The 18,564-nt window shown below is 30.3% G+C and overlaps 1 protein-coding gene across 1 annotated transcript; it reads left to right on the top strand.

The window, feature by feature from the left end:
• The first annotated feature begins 2,638 nt into the window (after positions 1–2,638).
• Positions 2,639–17,234, top strand: LOC123303017 (fez family zinc finger protein erm-like). The gene is made up of 2 exons (XM_044886110.1): positions 2,639–2,704; positions 15,717–17,234. Exons 1-2 carry the CDS (start codon positions 2,639–2,641, stop codon positions 17,232–17,234), a joined length of 1,584 nt encoding a protein of 527 aa, XP_044742045.1.
• The last annotated feature ends 1,330 nt before the right edge of the window (positions 17,235–18,564 follow it).

Here is an 18,564-nt window from a genome sequence, read left to right as displayed (position 1 = left end):
CGACGACGACTTGACTATTCATTTAAAAACATATTTTAAAGTGTATTATTATTATGGAAGAAGAAAAACACCAAACACTACAGGAAAACAAATATCAAATACACAAATCAACCGCCTTACCTTCTTCAGCTTTTATAGAATATCGTTGCTATTTACATGGTAACGCTAAAAAAAACAACACACAGGGGAATGTATACACACATGTATGTCATACTGGTAATCCTTAGCTTTAAAGTAGTTCGGCTGTTTGCGCAAGTACGGAGAATGTTCATTTTCTATAAGCTTTTCTTTAATTTCACCTGTCCCGTTGTCTGTCTGTAATCAAATCTTCCAAATCAAATTTGATCCACTTTCCGGTTTCCGATTGATCTGAAATTTTGCATGCACATTTAGTTTGGATGACAATGCATGGTAAGGTTGTGGTGTCCTGATTTTCCCATCGCTTCCACCATATTTGACAAATATACATTTTTTTTTAGTCTTAAATTAAGAATTTTAATTAAAAATACTTTTTACAGGATAAGCTTTTATTGAACATAAAAAGTAGAAAAAAAAATTTTATCTATGAGTAACAATAGTCATACCCGACTATTCGTAAATGCTTGAGGCGCTTAATATCAAGAATGAATCGAAAAATAATTAGGCATGTGAAATAGATGAAGCGTTCCGATTCATTTTTGATATTTTAAATTGAGTGCCTCAAGCTTTTACAAATAATCGGGTATGAGACAATAAAAGCTTGTTCCTTAAAAAGAATTTTTTATTATAATTTTTATTTTACGGTAAATGATAGTTCAAAGTCCCTTGATCACAATAAACATAATTTTGAGGCTTCTTGAGGGGCAAAATTGTGAATTATTTCATTTTAAAATTGTGAATTTGAATACTGCACCTTATGATAGAACTCACAATAATGTTAATTGTACAAAAATTAATCGTTGATTGAGCTTCAAAAAAGTTTTCATCATAAAGATAATTTATCACAGCTTTCCAAAAAGAAAACATAAAAAAACTAGTCAAATTAACGTATAAATTTTATCTTTTACGATATTTTTAAAGCATTAAAAAACATTTACGTGATACAAATATTATTTTTATTCATAACCTTAGATATAAATTTAATGAATATAAATAAGTTGCTAACTTGACTAGTCATGTGACGGCCGAGCTACTTTAATTTGAATTATAGTTCCGTGCTTTTATCATTTCAAATGAAGTTTTACTTTAACCTATTGGGCCTTTTTTTTTTAAATGTCAAAATCAACATCTGACTTGGTGCCACTTAGAAAGTTTGACCGCCACCAAATTGGCAAAGAATAACATTCATAATAAGAGTAATCACGACTAGCTAATTCAAAAAACTGATCTAGGAAATTGGGGCAAAAATCGAAATTTATTTCTAACCTAACCTAACATATTAAATTGAAGAAAGGTACAATTGAATGGTAATGTTTTACGCTAGCATGTAAATAGATTTTTTGATTTTATAAAAGCCTTCCTTTAGCTTCTTACGATTATAATAAAAACGGAACAAATGCCAACTACATTCATACTCGTTATGTATCAGATTTACGTATCTTTTATACTCGTGTTGTCTCGTGTCTTTACCAAGCCATCTGGTTTCTTATTCAATTTTATTATATAATATATATAATTTTTTTTTTTGCTTCATAGCACAACCCCGCCTACCCCGGTCTTGTATCAAGACGCGTGCTTTTTCTTTTCAATCATTGAAATGAATTTTTGTTTACAATTTTTTTTGATGTGATTACATTAAATATTTTTTTTTATTCAATCACATATTAAATGAAAACAGTCAATTTATAGAAAATATAATCAAAATCGGTTATAACGACTTCGTTTATAACGACGATTATTATGACAAATTTGGAAGGTACAAATTGGATCCAAATGTAGATTTCTTAATTTTGAGTAGTATTCATTTTATTTTGAGCCTCTTAAACAGTGACGCCTTAACCGAAGTGTTAAGGTAGTCCTTTCGCACTGGCTGGCATTTAGCGGAGAAATGACCTCCTTAATTCAAGTCAAAATAAATACTTGAAATTAAAGTATAGCATGAAAATACTGTCTTAAATCAAAGTATTTACTTGCTGCGTTGAGAACAAATTTTCCTGCTAGTACCTATACTAGATTAAAATGTAACTTTTTGGTGGTAAACTTTACAAAAAAAAATACAAAAGATTTAGACATGAAATGAAATGTTGTAGTTCCATATTTATGTCTAGATGTGTTATCAATCATTATTTTTAGAAAAATTATGTAAATAATAAATAATAAAAAACAACAGTATTTTTTATTTATTACAATGTATATGTCAATATATATGCAGAGACAGTCGCACCATCTATGAGCTACATCGAATACTAAAATATAATTGGCTACATTTAATATTAATTTTAATTGAGTGGCCATCTGTAGATTCTTTCAAGTATTAAAAAAAGCCATAATGAAAAATACAAAAAACGTGATAACAAAACATAAACAATTAATTTTTGCAGTTCTACAGTAGAATAACTAAAAAAATTAAGTGATATTAATACAAGTAATGAAAAAATTTTAATTATAGTTATTATAATTTTAAAGTTATTTATTAATTAATTGTTATTTTAGCAATAAAATGGGTGATCGATTATTAATGGGTGATCATCCTTTTGAGATTGCTGAAAAGAATTTGAACTTTGAAGTATGTAATGTATGTCATCGTCGTTGGTTTGATTTACAAATTAATAAAGATGGGTTTTGTTGTATTTGTCATAAATTGAAAATAAAAAATGAATTGAATATTTTCACAGCGCATAATATCATGGATCTATTTTATATGATACCATTCGCGAGCCATTACAAAGTAATACTTCTAGCTAGTTTATTAACGTTTTAACTTTAATTTAAATATTTTTTCTTATATTTCCACCAACTAGTTTTGGAGAAATTTACTGTTCTACCATAAGACCAATGTTAAATATGCCTACTTTTGACGTCGGTTATTTATTTAAATAATCGGGCACCCTCCTGCCCTTAAATTTCAGAATTGATTTATACTTAACATTTTAAAAAAATCATGCCTTTCATCCATAATTTCTCTGACGCTCGCAAATCCTTAATAAAAAGAATAATTTTTTGAGAGTTCTGGGTCTGTTAACGTTTTCAAATAAATGAAATATTTACAAGTCATCTACATTTAAATGTCACTAACAAAAATTAAAAATGCGCTTACAATTATTTTTACGATTAAAATACCGCGCAGATGTTTTCTAAAGTACAAAATATAGTTTTTTTTTTATTATTTTAACACAAATTGTTGGGTTACTACGGAAGTCCTGAAGACTTTTGTTTTTATTTCCTGCAAATTTGAACGTACCTTATAATTCCTTTCCTTTCATAAGACATATATCTTGAAATTTGAGATTATTGTATGTGTTACATACAATAGGGCACGTGCCTTATTAAATAGTTTTAGAATAATGAATAAGAAATTGTTCGGCCTACTAAAAATAATATAATTGTTAAATTAAAATATACACAAAAAAATAAAATACCAACACCGGTTTTTGTTATGATTAAGGATGCAGTTTTATATGCGTCGAAAAGGGAATGATTGCTAATTTGAAATAATAAACATCTGCATTCTTCACTTTTTTTTCTGGGTGTGTGCATTTTTTTATTTTAATAAAACGGGATTTTGTATCGTATTCAGGTCATTCAAAAAGCGTCAATTTTCGAAATTGTATTTTCTTTGTTTTGTATGTAACAGGGTTCGAGGATATATATCAATGGATATATATCATGATATATATCCGATATATATTCGATATATATCACGTGAATTTTTATGATATATATCAATACAAAAATGATTTAAAAAAATTTAATATTATTTAGTAATTTTTGGCGTTTGTTACCGTATTTCTACTTCCCAAATTTTGATGGCATTGGAGTAGAGTTAAAACTTACTAATACTAAGCTCAAATCGTGTCATGTCAGAAAAAGTTCGTTACTAAAGAGTAAGTTTAAGTAAGATTCAGAATCGGAAGATGATCTAGCTTTATCTTCCTTGCAGTCAAACCGAGCACAATTATGAAACGACATTTTTTTATTTTTTATTTGATAATTAACAGTTTATTACGAATGACTGATGACTGATTTGATAATTAAAAGACTGATTATACTCTAGAGTTATTATTTGTAATGTTTATTGTTTTGTTGCCTAAGTGTAGGTATGACCATTGACTGATAACAATTTATAAAATTGTTTTTTGTTTTAAAATTGATTTTTATTTATAAAAATTTTATTATTTTTAATTGATTTTGCCTGATCTAGAAGAATATTTTATGTTTTGGGTTCATTTGTCTGATTTGAAGTGCCTAAGTAAATAAAACCTTTAAAATATTTTAGTTTTTTTTAAATATCAAAATTTTGATATATATCGGATATATATCAAAAATATCCGATATTTTGATATTTATAATAAATATCGGATATTTTCGAACCCTGGTATGTAACAATTATTCTGTCAAAAAGTATACACAATCGAACTTAATTTTTGATATTAGTAAATTTTTTATATGTAGTGGATCTTCGATAATTCGAACGTCAAGGGAAATGCAATTCGAGTTAAGGAGTTTTCGACTTAACGAGTAATTTAAAATACAGAGGAGTTAATTGCTAAAAATTCAACTTAGAAAAACGATTTTCAAGTACATATATTCAAGACATTATACCTACTTTACTAGCTACGACTTACGGAGTCTACTTTTTGAAATTCGAGCTACAAAGTATAAATATGTACGTATTGTCAATACCTCGCAGGTTAATAACATTTTGTTCGAGTTAGAAAGTGAAAATAATTCGAGATATCGAGTATTTAGGTGTTCAGCGGAAGGGAATGGAATTTTTTTTCGACTTACTGAGGATTATGACTTAACCAGGTTCAAGTTATCGATATTACACTGTAGTCGACGGATGATCCTAAGTAGTAGACCGATGATCCTTTTCAAATTCAAACCTCAACTGCTCTAAAAATTATTGTGATGGACTAAGAAGGTTTTACCGGGCCAGGATCGAAAAAGCAAAAATTAGTATTTTGATTGCTGAAACGCCACCACGGTGAATTTGACCTCAGCAACTATAGTAGTGAGAATTGATTTTGTTCATGATTTTAGTGTTTATAAGGCTTTTAAGCTTATTTTAAGATCATGATAAGAAGTCAGTTGTAAAACTTTTATATTCGTTCTATATGAGTCACGTTCGTGCAGAATTTTCATGTTTGACCGTTTTGTTCAAGTCATGCTTGAGTAAAATTGTATATCTGTACCTTGTAATAAAGTGTTGATAGATACTTTAGGAGTAATGTCCAAACATGACTGTTTTCGCACAAAATGATGGACAAAATGTGCAAATTTCTAAAATATTTATATTATTTCGTACTTATATTTTTGGTGTAGTTGAAATAAATTAAATATGATTTGAATTAATCGAAATTGGTCTTTTTTTAATTTCCTGCTTCTCAGTGCAATAGACCCCCCCTCCCCTACAACACCAACTTCATAATGTGCCAGGCGAGAGATTTAACCGAGGTGGCAACCCTATTAAATTGGGAAAATTAAAACAATAATACTCTTGTAATCTAGAACCTTTTATAATTAACTAGCTGACCCGGCGAACTTCGTATCACCTAACAGTCATTTTTTTTTAAACTAACGTCATTCAATTGTTTTGCTTTCCCGGAACCCCTCTTCTAACACTTAAACTTTATGGTATGATATTAAAGTTCAAATTAACTTGTAATTATTCTGTATGGGAATATAGAAAAGTGTTGTTTTCAGACTTTTTCAGGCAATTTTTCAAATTTTTCTCTCCGTAAAAACCATCATCCTCGTACTTCAAAGAATATTTTAAAAAAAGAATTAGTGAAATCGATTCAGCTGCTCTCGAGATTTGTGCTTAGCAACACATTCAGCGATTCATTTCTATATTACAGATTGTAGGTTGAAAATTCTCTGTCATTACGTGGCTTAATGTTTATGAAAAATTTACGAAATAAGGGTGAAAAATGTGGGAGTTTTTAAAAATTGATCTTGATTAAAATCAAACTCCAACAGCGCTAAAAAAAACTGATTGTGCATGAAGAAAAATAAAAATATTAAAACAATACCTTCGTAAATTATAATCAGAATAATGATTGTGGTTTGAAAATTAAAATTTACTGGAAAAAAAGGCGGTACTTTCAAATTGATTATTTTTCAATCAATTTGACAAGAATCATTTAATCACAAATATATTAATGACTGAAAACATTACACATACAATTGATATACCTTTTTTATATATAATATGGGTAAAACAGGATTGGATTTGAAGGGTGGTTTAGGTTTATATACAGGATGGGACCCAAAAATAAAATTACATTCAAAATCGATTTTAATGAAAGTGTTTATAATGAAGAATAAGGTTATTTCAACGAATTGGCAAGAGACTCAATTCAAATATAAATACAGTGAAACCTGATTATGTAAGACTACAATGGACCTGCAAATTTATCCCACTTATAGAGGTATTATCCAGGTATAAAGAGATATCTGTCTCATTTACAGTGGGTTCCATTCATAGAGGTCAGGATAAGGTTATTTCAGTTATAGAGGTGCGATTATTAAATAAGATAACGCATTATTAATACCATGGCTGCTACATTAATTATGAATACCGAGCCTTCGCGCGGAATCTTGTGCCTTTCTTTTAATCATCAGTCCTCTTACCGGCACGTGTTTGTTGCGAAATTGCTTGGCCCATGTTAGCAAACACTGTTCAAGTTTAGGATATTCTGATAAACGTACACGTTTTAGTTTTTCTTGTTCTTCAGAACATTGGGATTGAATTTTATCTTTATTCTGAACTATTCTACAAAGAGTAGATTTTTTTACACAAAATTCCACACAGGCTTCATCTTCCCACTTTCAAAAACGGATATTAACTTCAGTTTTTCACGTACTGATAACGATTTGAGCCTTCTTTTCAGCATTTTTCAAATAAACATCCGTTTGATAGCTAAGCAAAACTAAAACTGAAGGTCATTGAGGCCCAAAATTAAAATATATTTTTTCATATAAATATCACTCACTGTTTCAGTTATAGAGGTAACTATCCCAGAACGAATCCCAGACATAGAGGTTTACTTCGTCCCACTAACAGAGTTAATTGAGCGCCCAAAGAGATGGGTTCCAGTTATGGAGGGAGGTTCTCACTTATCCAGGTCTCACTTAACCAAATTCCACTTTACCTTCGTATGAAGGGTAATTTGTTTTCATTCGTTTCAAGTGAAAATTATCAAAAACTTTCAAAAACATGTCGTTTTTTGAGATTTCTCCACAAGAGCATTTTATATCGATTTTGAATGATGTTTTTCTTAAAAATTTGCATGGATACCTAAGCTGAAATTTTAATCACATATTCTTTGAGTAAAAGACTACCTATAAACAAAATATTGAACCTTTAAATCAAACAATGTTTTCATGCTCATACATCCTTAATTTAAGCTTAAAAGTTGCATTTCCAAGAAGTATAAAAAATCTTTAATTGAAAATATCTCAGTTCAAAATCCATGTGATTTAACATGTTTTTTCTCTTGTGCTCTTCTTTAGATTTTCATGGGGTTCTCCCTGTATTTACGTATACATAAAATAGTGTAGGGTAGACGTTCAGTCTCATCCCTTGTGTAGTTCAGTTCGTATTCAATGTTGCGCACATCTACTCTATCGTGTTATATGGATATTATTATATGAATTGAAATAAATAGACACACCTAATCTGACGACCCCAATTATATTATGTAAACACTATTCACAATACCAACCTATATCTACCATTCTACCATTCTAATATATTACAGTATTTCAGTGCTACTCAAACATTTTTGTTTTCAATATATTTTTCGGTTTAAAACTTTTATTAGAATGTAATAGTCGTTTATTGTCTTGAATTTGAAGGTGTAGTATACAAGTGGAATTGAAACCGGACCAAATATATTGAAGGGATTTTTATGCTCAAAATTGATTTAAGGATGTATGAGCATGGTAGTGGGGGCACAAATTTAAAAATAGATATTTTCAATTTTGATGATAAATTTATATTATTACTTGACGATATAAGACGAAAAGTAAGAATAAAATTTTTCGATATCTGGCTTAATTTTCAAAATATCGAAAATTTTGTTTAATTATTTAGCTTTCGATATTTCGAACACCAAGACACATATCGAAAAATTTTATTCTTATTTTTCGTCTACATTCATGAAGTTGTAACAAAATTCATCATCAAAGTTGAAAATAAGATAAAAATAATTTCAACCCTTAATCTACCCTGCTCTTACATCCCTTATATGGACGGAGACACATAGTTTTTTTCTTTTCTAATTCATTGCTAATATGTTTACTTTCTATTAAAAAGTTTTTTTTTAATTTGTTTTCATTCATTCCAAATGAAAATTATCAAAAACTTCCAAAATATGTCGTTTTTTGAGATTCCTCCATAAGAGCCAATGTATTTTATATCGATTTTTAATGACTTTTTTTTTAAAAATTTGCACGGATACCTAAGCTGAAATTTTAACCACATATTCTTTGAGTAAAAGACTACCTACAAACAAATTTTGAGCCTTTAAATCAAACATTGTTGTCATGCTCATACATCCTTAAAAGACTATTTCAATGCAAAAATAATTTTTATTTAGCAATAATAAATTTTTTTTAAATCATATTCGTCTTCAAACTCAATTGTTTCATTTTCTTCTTCATTTTTTTTTTGCTTCTGAGCCACCTATTTTCTTATCTATGCTTGCTTTTGTTTCCACGTAAGGTGCAAAGTTTCACTGGAAAACTGCTTGCTTCTTTTTTTGACTTTTGCCTTAAACTATTTTAATCTTTATCCGTATCTTAGTTTTAAAAGAAAAGGTACAAATTCGCGAAATATTTTTTTAGAAGACTACTTAAACTTTGACACATAAAAAAAAAGCTTTGAGTTTGATAAATTTAATGAAAAAAAAGCTACCTTTATTAACAGCAAGTATGAATCACAAATATTTAATTATATTAATAGAAACATTAACATTGAATACATAAATAAAGCACAAATCTTCGTCTTCAATATAAAAGAAATCGTTACTTAATTGCACTAACAAACACAGTAAACGTAAATTGAATGACACGGTAAATCAAGAGCAACAACAATAATAACATGTATTATTAAGAGCAGGTAGATTACGGTTTATAAAACAGGCGGGGGGGGAGGTTAAGGTAACTCAAGTGGCCTGTTTGAGATGGAGTGGTTATCTAACTACACCAAAAAACAATTTTCAATTCAAAACAAAAGAGTTGAGTTTTCTGACTTTTGTCTGGAAATTTGGTATAAATACTCCACTGTGCGTTAGTTTCTTATCCCCCATTTCGTTTTTATTCATGGGCGTTTCAAGGAGAGGACAGGTCAGAGCAGCTACCCTCCCCTTGAACCTGGATTTTCCATTGATTCTTTTGGCTAAGCATATATTTAGGCCAATATACTATTGAATTTATGAAATTTTAAGTCAAAAATCCATATACCATTCCAAAATTTTAATAAACGCCATGTATTTCTTACCGTGTAGAAATAAATTAGTGTTATTTGATAATATCTACAAAATTTTCTTATGTTGAATTATTTAAATTTTGAGACACTATGTTACTGAAATCAGCCATCATCAAATAATTTTAACGATAAATTTTTAGCTGGTAAATTCAAAAGCAGTAAATTATAATAAAAAGCGCAAATTAATTAAAAAGGCAGGAAAAACGGCTCTTCCTATTGTTACAACCTTTAATATTTGGCCGGTTTTTAGCGTTTGAAATCAAAAAATTGTATAAAAGTTCAGTAAAAAAAAATTTTTTTTTTAAAAACATTATTATAATCAATATTTAATTATAATTATACTAGGTCGACCCGTGCGAAATTCCGTTCCCGTAGTTACCGTGTACCCGTGGCAAAAAACAACACATAACAAATTTCGTAGAAAAGTGGTGAAACAAATAAAAGTTCTAAAATTAATTAAAAGTAGTAATTATTATTAGGAGAGTATCTGTAAAAACTAACATGTTTGCCTAATAAACTTATTATTTAAATTTATGGTATTTTCTCGTTCAAATTATTTGTCTAGCGTGTTTTTTCCTAAGAGGTACATTTTTAGACTGTCAGTATATTTTTCGTCAAACCTATAACAAGCTTGAAAATGAAAGATTAATCATAATGATAAAGGAATAAGGAAGATAAGGCTAGGGCAGAAAAAACTTGCTAGAGTAATAATATATTAAATGGAGCCACCTATAATAATCCTGACATCCAAAGATAACTCTAAGATTAACAATACAAAAACAAAACAATGATATTAATACGCCGATTTTATAATTGAAAAAAATTCATTCTTAAAGCATTTCTGCAACAAGTTAATATAAATGATGAATATATGAATTTTCAAAAGGTGTCAATGCAAAGGAAATCGTATTTTAAGTTTTAAAATATATAAATTCATGCAACCCCTTTTTTTTGCAATGAACAGTAAATATGAGAAAATGACAAACACCCTTTATATATATATATATATATATATATATATATATATATATATACAGATACTAGCTTGATACCCGCCCGCTTCACTGGACTTAAAAGTAAAAACCACCACTTTATAGCCTCCACGCTCTCTTGATGTACAAATTTTTCAATTTTGTTAAGTGTAAAATAGTCATAATCTTTGAAAATTCGCTACTGGAATTGTCAACAGAGTGAGAACCACGTCTCAAAGTAAATTGACAAGGATAATAAATGCCGAGGCATGGTCATAATACGCATGTCTTAATATACAACATAATATCCTGGCGCGTATTTAAAATAAGATTATACCACTTTTAAATAAAGTTAAAACAGTATATTTTGTACAAATTACCATTTTACCATTTAAAAAATTTTTTATCATAGAATTAACGCAAAATTATCTAACAATATTACTCGTTTGAACGTTAAAACAAAATAAAATTTTATTTATTTATTTTAAGCACATGTGAATGTGAAATATAAACACATCATTGAAGCAGCTGATTCCGGTCATACGATCATGCGCATTGAATACCAGGCCTCCAAAATGGTGTTTTCTCTGTCAGCTGTTTGAATATTGAATTTTCATCTTTGTTAATCTACTCTGTGACGCCAAAATATACATACTTGGTATACACTGGGCTTATCTATTTAAAATATATGATCTAAGGTCATAATTCATTGAGTATATAGTTGTCCATGATTTGTTTGACATTTAATATTTTAAATTTTTACAGAATTTTTTAATTTATGGTTCAAAATGATCATTATAGATAGAACAGATCTCTCATCATCATGTTGAACCATAAATTATAGATTTCTGTAAAAATTTAAAAATGGTAAATGTCAAATTAATTTTTTTTTTTTTAAATATATCTTTATAAATTATATCTCATGTGTTATTCTGAAGTATGAGCTATATTGCTGTACAGTTTCATTAAAAACCATTCGCTAGTTTTAGCGTGAAATTATAACAAACAAACAAACAAACAATCATGCTTACTTTCACATTTATAATATATAGGGATATGGAAGGGATGTATAACGCATTGGTAGTTTTACCACTTTATGTGATTATTGGGGTTGTATCACTTAACGATTTCCTGTATTCTCTATTAAATGATGATCGTTCGTATAAGTGTGAGGGGTATATATTCATTTCCCACATATCAAAAGTTATTTAGAAACAATACATCGAAAGTTTATTTTTATAAATAGAGATATCATTTTTGTGTGTTCCGACAACTTTTGTTTAATCAAAACAAGTCAATAAAAAAAGTGCTTTTATTTTCTTTAATTATATTTTTCCGATGTTTGTGTATACAAAAGATATTTTGAATTTCGAATTAAATTTGCAATTATTCGCGAGTTAAGTAAGAATCCTTTTCTATGGTAATTTTGACCAAGGAATTACGAAAATTAGATTCATTTAAACATCCAGCCTTTGCCTTTCAAGCCATTCTAAATTCTTTAGATTTTCAGTTCGATGCCGTGGTGTTGATATCTGGAAAACCCTAAGTCTTATCTTATTTTAACCCGCCAGTACTCGCGTTATGAGCATTTTGCTCACACTCGAATTAAAATATAAATAACTTTTATTTTTCAAATGGTATATGTGGTTGTAACTTTTTCTATCTTCATATTTTTATCTCCACAAATTGTGAGCATTTTTCCATCACGAAAGTAAAGGTGTAAGCAAAAATATATTAACATCGGAAATTTTCAGGCCTGTTCGTGTACTCTCGTTAGTTTAATATAAGTTGTACTCAGTAAATTAAAAAAACTTGTGATAGAAAAATTGTGAAAATAGTAAAATTTATATTAAATTATGAAGAGGCTATGATTTTCAAATTTAAAGAATATTTTACGCATGTAGGTACAGAACGCGTAAGCAAATCTTTCATCACGCTCTTTAGTCGCGTAGGTACTGGTCGGTTGAGGCGACTGCTGAAGTATTAACTGGTAGAATCTCTTTCAAGGGTAATTTCGACCCAAACCTCACGAAAATCAGGCCTATATACCATCCTCAAGTTATTCATGAATCTCTTGAATTTTTAATATCTTTATATTCTACATTTTTCAGCTATATATTTTATCATGCCTAGCTTTCTGCTCCTCCCTGGATAACTGACTGGTGATGCTCTTGTATTTAGCCAGGGGCGTCACCAGTCGATGGCAAATAGGGGGCAAATTGATTTATGGAGAATAGAAAAAGAATGAATTCTAGGTATGTTCAAGTAAAAATATAGGAGAAAAAACGCAAAATTTATTTTTTATTTTAAAATAAGATTTAGGTAACCATAATTTTATCTCAAAACAGGCGTGGATCTTAAGTTAAATTTTGGGGTTTCATAGACACTGGAGTCCGGATTTAAAATTTTTTTACTCCTTTCACTTATGGGGGCCTTTTCCTAAAAACTTGATATTAAAATTGATTTTATTTAGTTTTTATACCCTATATATGTTTAATCGCAAGTTTATAACGCTTAGAAATATTGATGCTAGAAACAAATTATTTTCATTTAAAGGTATTCGTAAAATTAACCTAATTAGTCCATCAACACAATAACTCGAACACGAAGAGATATCGAACTCAGGGACCAAAAACGGATTTTAAGTTAATTTGGTCTTGAATCCATAGGACAAATTTTGTAAACCATAACAGATAGAACAAAAGTTTAAGTGAAATATGTAGATTAGACTTTTGCTTGAAACATTATTCTGTAAATAACTTTATTTTCCCGTGAGAGTTCAAATAAGGGCAAAAATTTGGTTTCCTTTTTCTCAATAAAGGAAATAAAACAGTTATAAATTTGTTGGTAGCTTCATTGATTCTAATTTCATACTAAGCCCATTCGATAATATTAAAAAGCCTAAATGGCCGAACGGTCTAAGGTGTTTGTCTTTGACTATTTGTCGATTTAGGCTTAGGTTGCGGGTTCGAATCCAGGCAGCGGTAGTGTGAACAATAATGATTAATGAGGGCAGTAGAATTGATCATATTGTCGTCGTTTAGATAAGAACAAAGTAACCGACTCCACCCACATCAAAATGTAATTGTAAATATGTTTGTATTTTAATAAATAAAGATTAACAAATAATTATGTGGGAGCCCTCTGTTATAGGCGTATATGTCAGAGAAACGGAGGTTAAGCCCCATTATTATTATTATTACAGGAGTCAACTTTTAAGAGAAAATTTTTTGTTTAAAAATTCGTGGATTCTTTGAACCATTTTTGTGAGTTTCTAGAGGCAGGCAGCTGTCCCCCTCTCTTTGGCGACGTCCATGAATTGAGCCATTCATGATACGGAACCATTAAAAAGAAAGCCTATTAAAACAATTTAAAACTTTAATTTGTATCTATGAGTAATTGAATCAAGTATTAGTACATTATTTAATTTATTAATTTTAATATCCGTTGTTTGTATGTGGGTGGAATCAACATACATGTGTTTCTCGAAAACAACAACAACAAAAAAGTTTCAATTCCTCCGCTAAAATAACTTTTCACTATTTTAAATGAAAAACAATTTTCGTTACATATACGAGGGAAATTCATCACCAAGGTAACAAAAGTATTAAAAGCCTCATATACTCTAAAATATATAACACTAGAGTGATACCCACCCGCTTCGCTAGGTTTAAAAGTAAAAATTGATAAAGATTGCTCCCGCTTATCTCCTTTCTATAACACTCGAAATAATGGTAAGGATTGTTTTATACAGGTAAAATATATGTATGTTTTCTATTTTTTATCAGAGAAGATGGCCGTGAATTATTTTATATTGACTATTTTTACAGAAATCTGTAATTTATGGTAATGTCAAATGACTACTTGTACAGAAATCTGTAATTTAGGGTAATGTCAAATTAAATTAATTTTTAATTTTTTTTATATTTTTTATTAGTATGTCTTTATAAATTATATCTCATGTGTTATTCTGAAGTATCAGCTATATTGGTGTACAGTTTCATTAAAAACCATTCGCTAGTTTTAGCGTGAAAGCGTAACAAACAAACAAACAAATATGCTTACTTTCGCATTTATAATATATAGACATAGAGATTTTCAAAAAGTTTATATAGGTATAGTATATAAAATTATAAAACATGATAGGTATACATCATGTGCATTGAAAGATAAGTCTATTAAAATATTTTGTTATTTAAAATTTAATGAGCGCACTCAACCGGATAATAGCACTTAATTTAATTCTTAAGTACTATTTATTGATTATTACGTCAGAATATTACGTTTATAACAAACAATTACGATCGTATTATTTTTATCTTCCCATTCAAGACGATTTTTTCCCTTTTTATATGTAGCTTCGCACGTGTGGTCTACGGATAGTCACTGAAACGAAACACTGATAACGATCAAAGTTGGAAAAATTTAAGTAGTAAATCGAATTTGAATGCCAGGAAATTTTGTGACCTAAATTGATTTATTAGAAATTAAAAATATGCAATTTGCATAAATAATATGCATTTTATAAATGAATTTTAAATAAACCGTTCACAATTCACAATTCCGTTAATACTGATGAAAATGATTTCAAACTGGTTACTCGAGAGTTTTGGGGGTACCTCGAAAATCAATTCTGTCGCGATATTCGTGCTCAGAGATCCCAGAAACACCCAAGTAACGAGTATGGACACAATATATAACGAATTACGTAAAAACTCGACCGGAATACCGTTTACTCTGGGCACCAGGTACCTTGGAGATCAATTTTGACGCAATATTCATGCTCAGCGACCCCAAAAACCTCCGGGTATCAATTTAAAATGAAATTATAAAAAGGATATTATTTATGCAAATTGCATATTTTTAATTTCTTATAAATAAATTTAGGTCACAAAATTTCCTGACGATCTAACGAATCGAATTCCGAAAACCGCAATTTTTCGACCTTCATTGCTTCGTTTCTATGATTTCGATAAAGTAAAATTTCATATTAAACAATTTTATTTCGAGTATAATGTCTCAACTATGTCTTAACTTGAAGTTAACAAAAATTAATCCTTATATTTTGTTCCATGTTCAAAACACTAAATATGAAATCTTTTTTGTTTCAGGTATCAAAAATGATTCATCAATACAATCAAATCCAATCGAAAATGGCGTCTAGTATAGACGTAACATCGGGTACTTTAACGACCAACAATGGCCCACCTGTAACCGGCGGTGAAGGGGATACCATCCCATCAGCATTAAGCAATGCACCATCGGCAAGAGCGTTAAAATTTTCAATTGCGAAAATAATGGAACCAGATGAAAACCACACGAATGGTACAAATCGCCATAAACGCAACAAAGAATGTTCGTTGTCACCGCAATTATCATCTCATAGTGATGTTTCAGGACCTCCACCAACGGTATCATTACCGTACAATGCACATCAAATTGATTCAGCTTTCAAGAAATATGTTCCCTCAATGTTCCGACACCAGGAGATACTTTACCAGTATCCTTTATTGTATTATCATCCTAGTCAATTGATGTGCGTGGCAGCTGCGGCCGCTGTAGCAAATTATTCAACCACCCTTCCACCAACGGGCGCAGCTCCAGTTCCTCCTCCTCCAACTGTTCCAAGTATACCCTTAAACACCACGCCATCTAGATCACCACCAACAGCTCCTCAACACCTAGAATTATCTTCATCTCGCATCCCACCACCTCATGGAGAAGTTTCGAATCCATTACCATCAACCCCAACAAAATTATTCTCAAAGAACCACCGTCGTGAATCCAGGGGGGAAACATCATCAAATACGGAGAATACACCTACTTCTCCCGTAGTTCCATCTGGGGGAACAACCTCAACGACAACGACCTCTCCTTCAACAAATAAGCAAAAGAATTTTGCTTGTGGAGAATGTGGGAAAGTTTTCAATGCACACTATAATTTAACACGACATATGCCTGTGCACACTGGGGCTCGGCCGTTTATATGTAAAATTTGTGGTAAAGGATTTCGACAAGCGTCGACGTTATGTCGCCATAAAATTATCCATACAGCAGAGAAACCACATAAATGTCATACCTGTGGCAAAGCTTTCAATCGATCTTCCACGCTCAACACTCATACCCGCATTCACGCGGGCTACAAACCTTTCATCTGTGAATACTGCGGCAAAGGATTTCATCAGAAAGGGAACTATAAAAACCATCGACTCACCCATAGCAGCGAGAAAGCGTATAAATGTTCGGTATGCTCAAAGGCATTCCATCAAATTTATAACCTCACTTTTCATATGCATACCCATAATGAGAAAAAACCGTTTACGTGTAAAGTGTGCGGTAAAGGATTCTGTCGTAATTTCGATTTAAAGAAACATATGCGTAAATTACATGAAACTGTATCGAATCGTTCGAGTGACGCGAGTGTCGGTAGTGTTACAAACGCAAATAATTTTACAATTGGTACAAATAGTACTCGATCAGCGTTTAGTGTTGCGCGTGCAAGTACAATTGCTGATAATTCACAACCGTTACCAACATTTATTAGTCCATTTTTAATACCTGCATCTCAACATCATCATCCCGAAACACAACGAATACCACATTCTGCGTTTACAAGTAAAATCTTGTGACAACAACATTTTCAACAGCATTCTATGTGTCGAATTAGCAATAATACTTATTTACAATAAAATGAAATTTTTTGTTTATTTTTAGATGGTACCTCTGTTTATTTGTACATATATACTTTAAGTTGGCATCTTGGTAAAGATCGAAACATAAGCAATGATGATATTTTATCAAATTATATGTGGAAAATAATATTCGATCTCTTGAATTTTTGCCAGATTCTCTTTTCTAATTTTAATGAATATTTAAGGTGGCTTTAAGGAAAATAATTAAGGAGCTGAATTAAACAAGAGTGTTACTTCCCAAAGTACTTTTTGACAAAAACGATAATAAAGGTAAAAAATATATTTTGAACCAATGCACGGGCGTCGCCAAGGGAGGGGGGATAGGTTTGGAAAACTGCCCATATGTTTGAAACTCGACAAACAACTTGTATTGATAAAAATGTTTCAAACGAAAAATGTTGGATGTGTAGGCGCACATATTACGCAGACAATAAACGTGACCTAAGTTTTAAAGCTCACTCTACTCCATAACTAGTAATCGATAGATGAATACTTTAAGAAGTATTTTCATATCAAATAAATCCAATAAAAGTGCTTCGTTTTTCTATAAAAACCATTATAGTTTAAATTAAATGAACAAACGCACAAAACGCTAGATTTTTGTTATCAGTTAATGTCTAAAACTATTCGGTTTACAAACAAATTTGTCAAACAATAAATGTTTGCGCATTTATAAAGAACAACTTTCTTATTTAAAGCATCTAATGTTTGTCAGTTATGAATCAGAGTGAGATTTTAATTGAATCTGAAAACTTAGGTCGAATTCGATTCTGATATAAAATGTGTCCCTTTGAAACTAATTCTTTTTCACTTGAAGCATTTCCCTAGATTAAATTGATTTATCGAGTTTCAAGCATATGTAAATTTAAAAAAAAAAAAACCCTTATAGAGAGAGTATGAGAGTAAAGGGCGGCAAATATTATTTTTGTCCGGAGCGGCTACACAGCTAGATCGGGCCCTGAGTACTATAACCTGTTGCTAATTCTAACCTTTCAAATTTGTAGAAATTTTACGTTCCAGTGTAATTGTGTTTCAGGGTAAAAAAAATTTAGCCGTAGATTAAAAAAAAGAGTGTATTTACGAAGCTTGTCACCTTAAAACTCACCTTAAGTGAAAACGTGAAGCAGTATGTCGCTACGAACGACAAAAAGTGTAGGTTCGGTTATATTAGCTGTCCACGAAGACACACTTAAGCTATAGAGCCCATTATGATACCATATATGTGTTTTACCACCTTTCCGCTGATCATTTCATTTATCAGCTCCTC

Source organism: Chrysoperla carnea, chromosome X (assembly GCF_905475395.1).
Source record: "Chrysoperla carnea chromosome X, inChrCarn1.1, whole genome shotgun sequence".
Lineage (NCBI taxonomy): Eukaryota > Metazoa > Arthropoda > Insecta > Neuroptera > Chrysopidae > Chrysoperla > Chrysoperla carnea.
The sequence above is the reverse complement of the archived record's forward strand: the minus strand, read 5'-3'. Positions and strand labels throughout refer to the sequence as shown.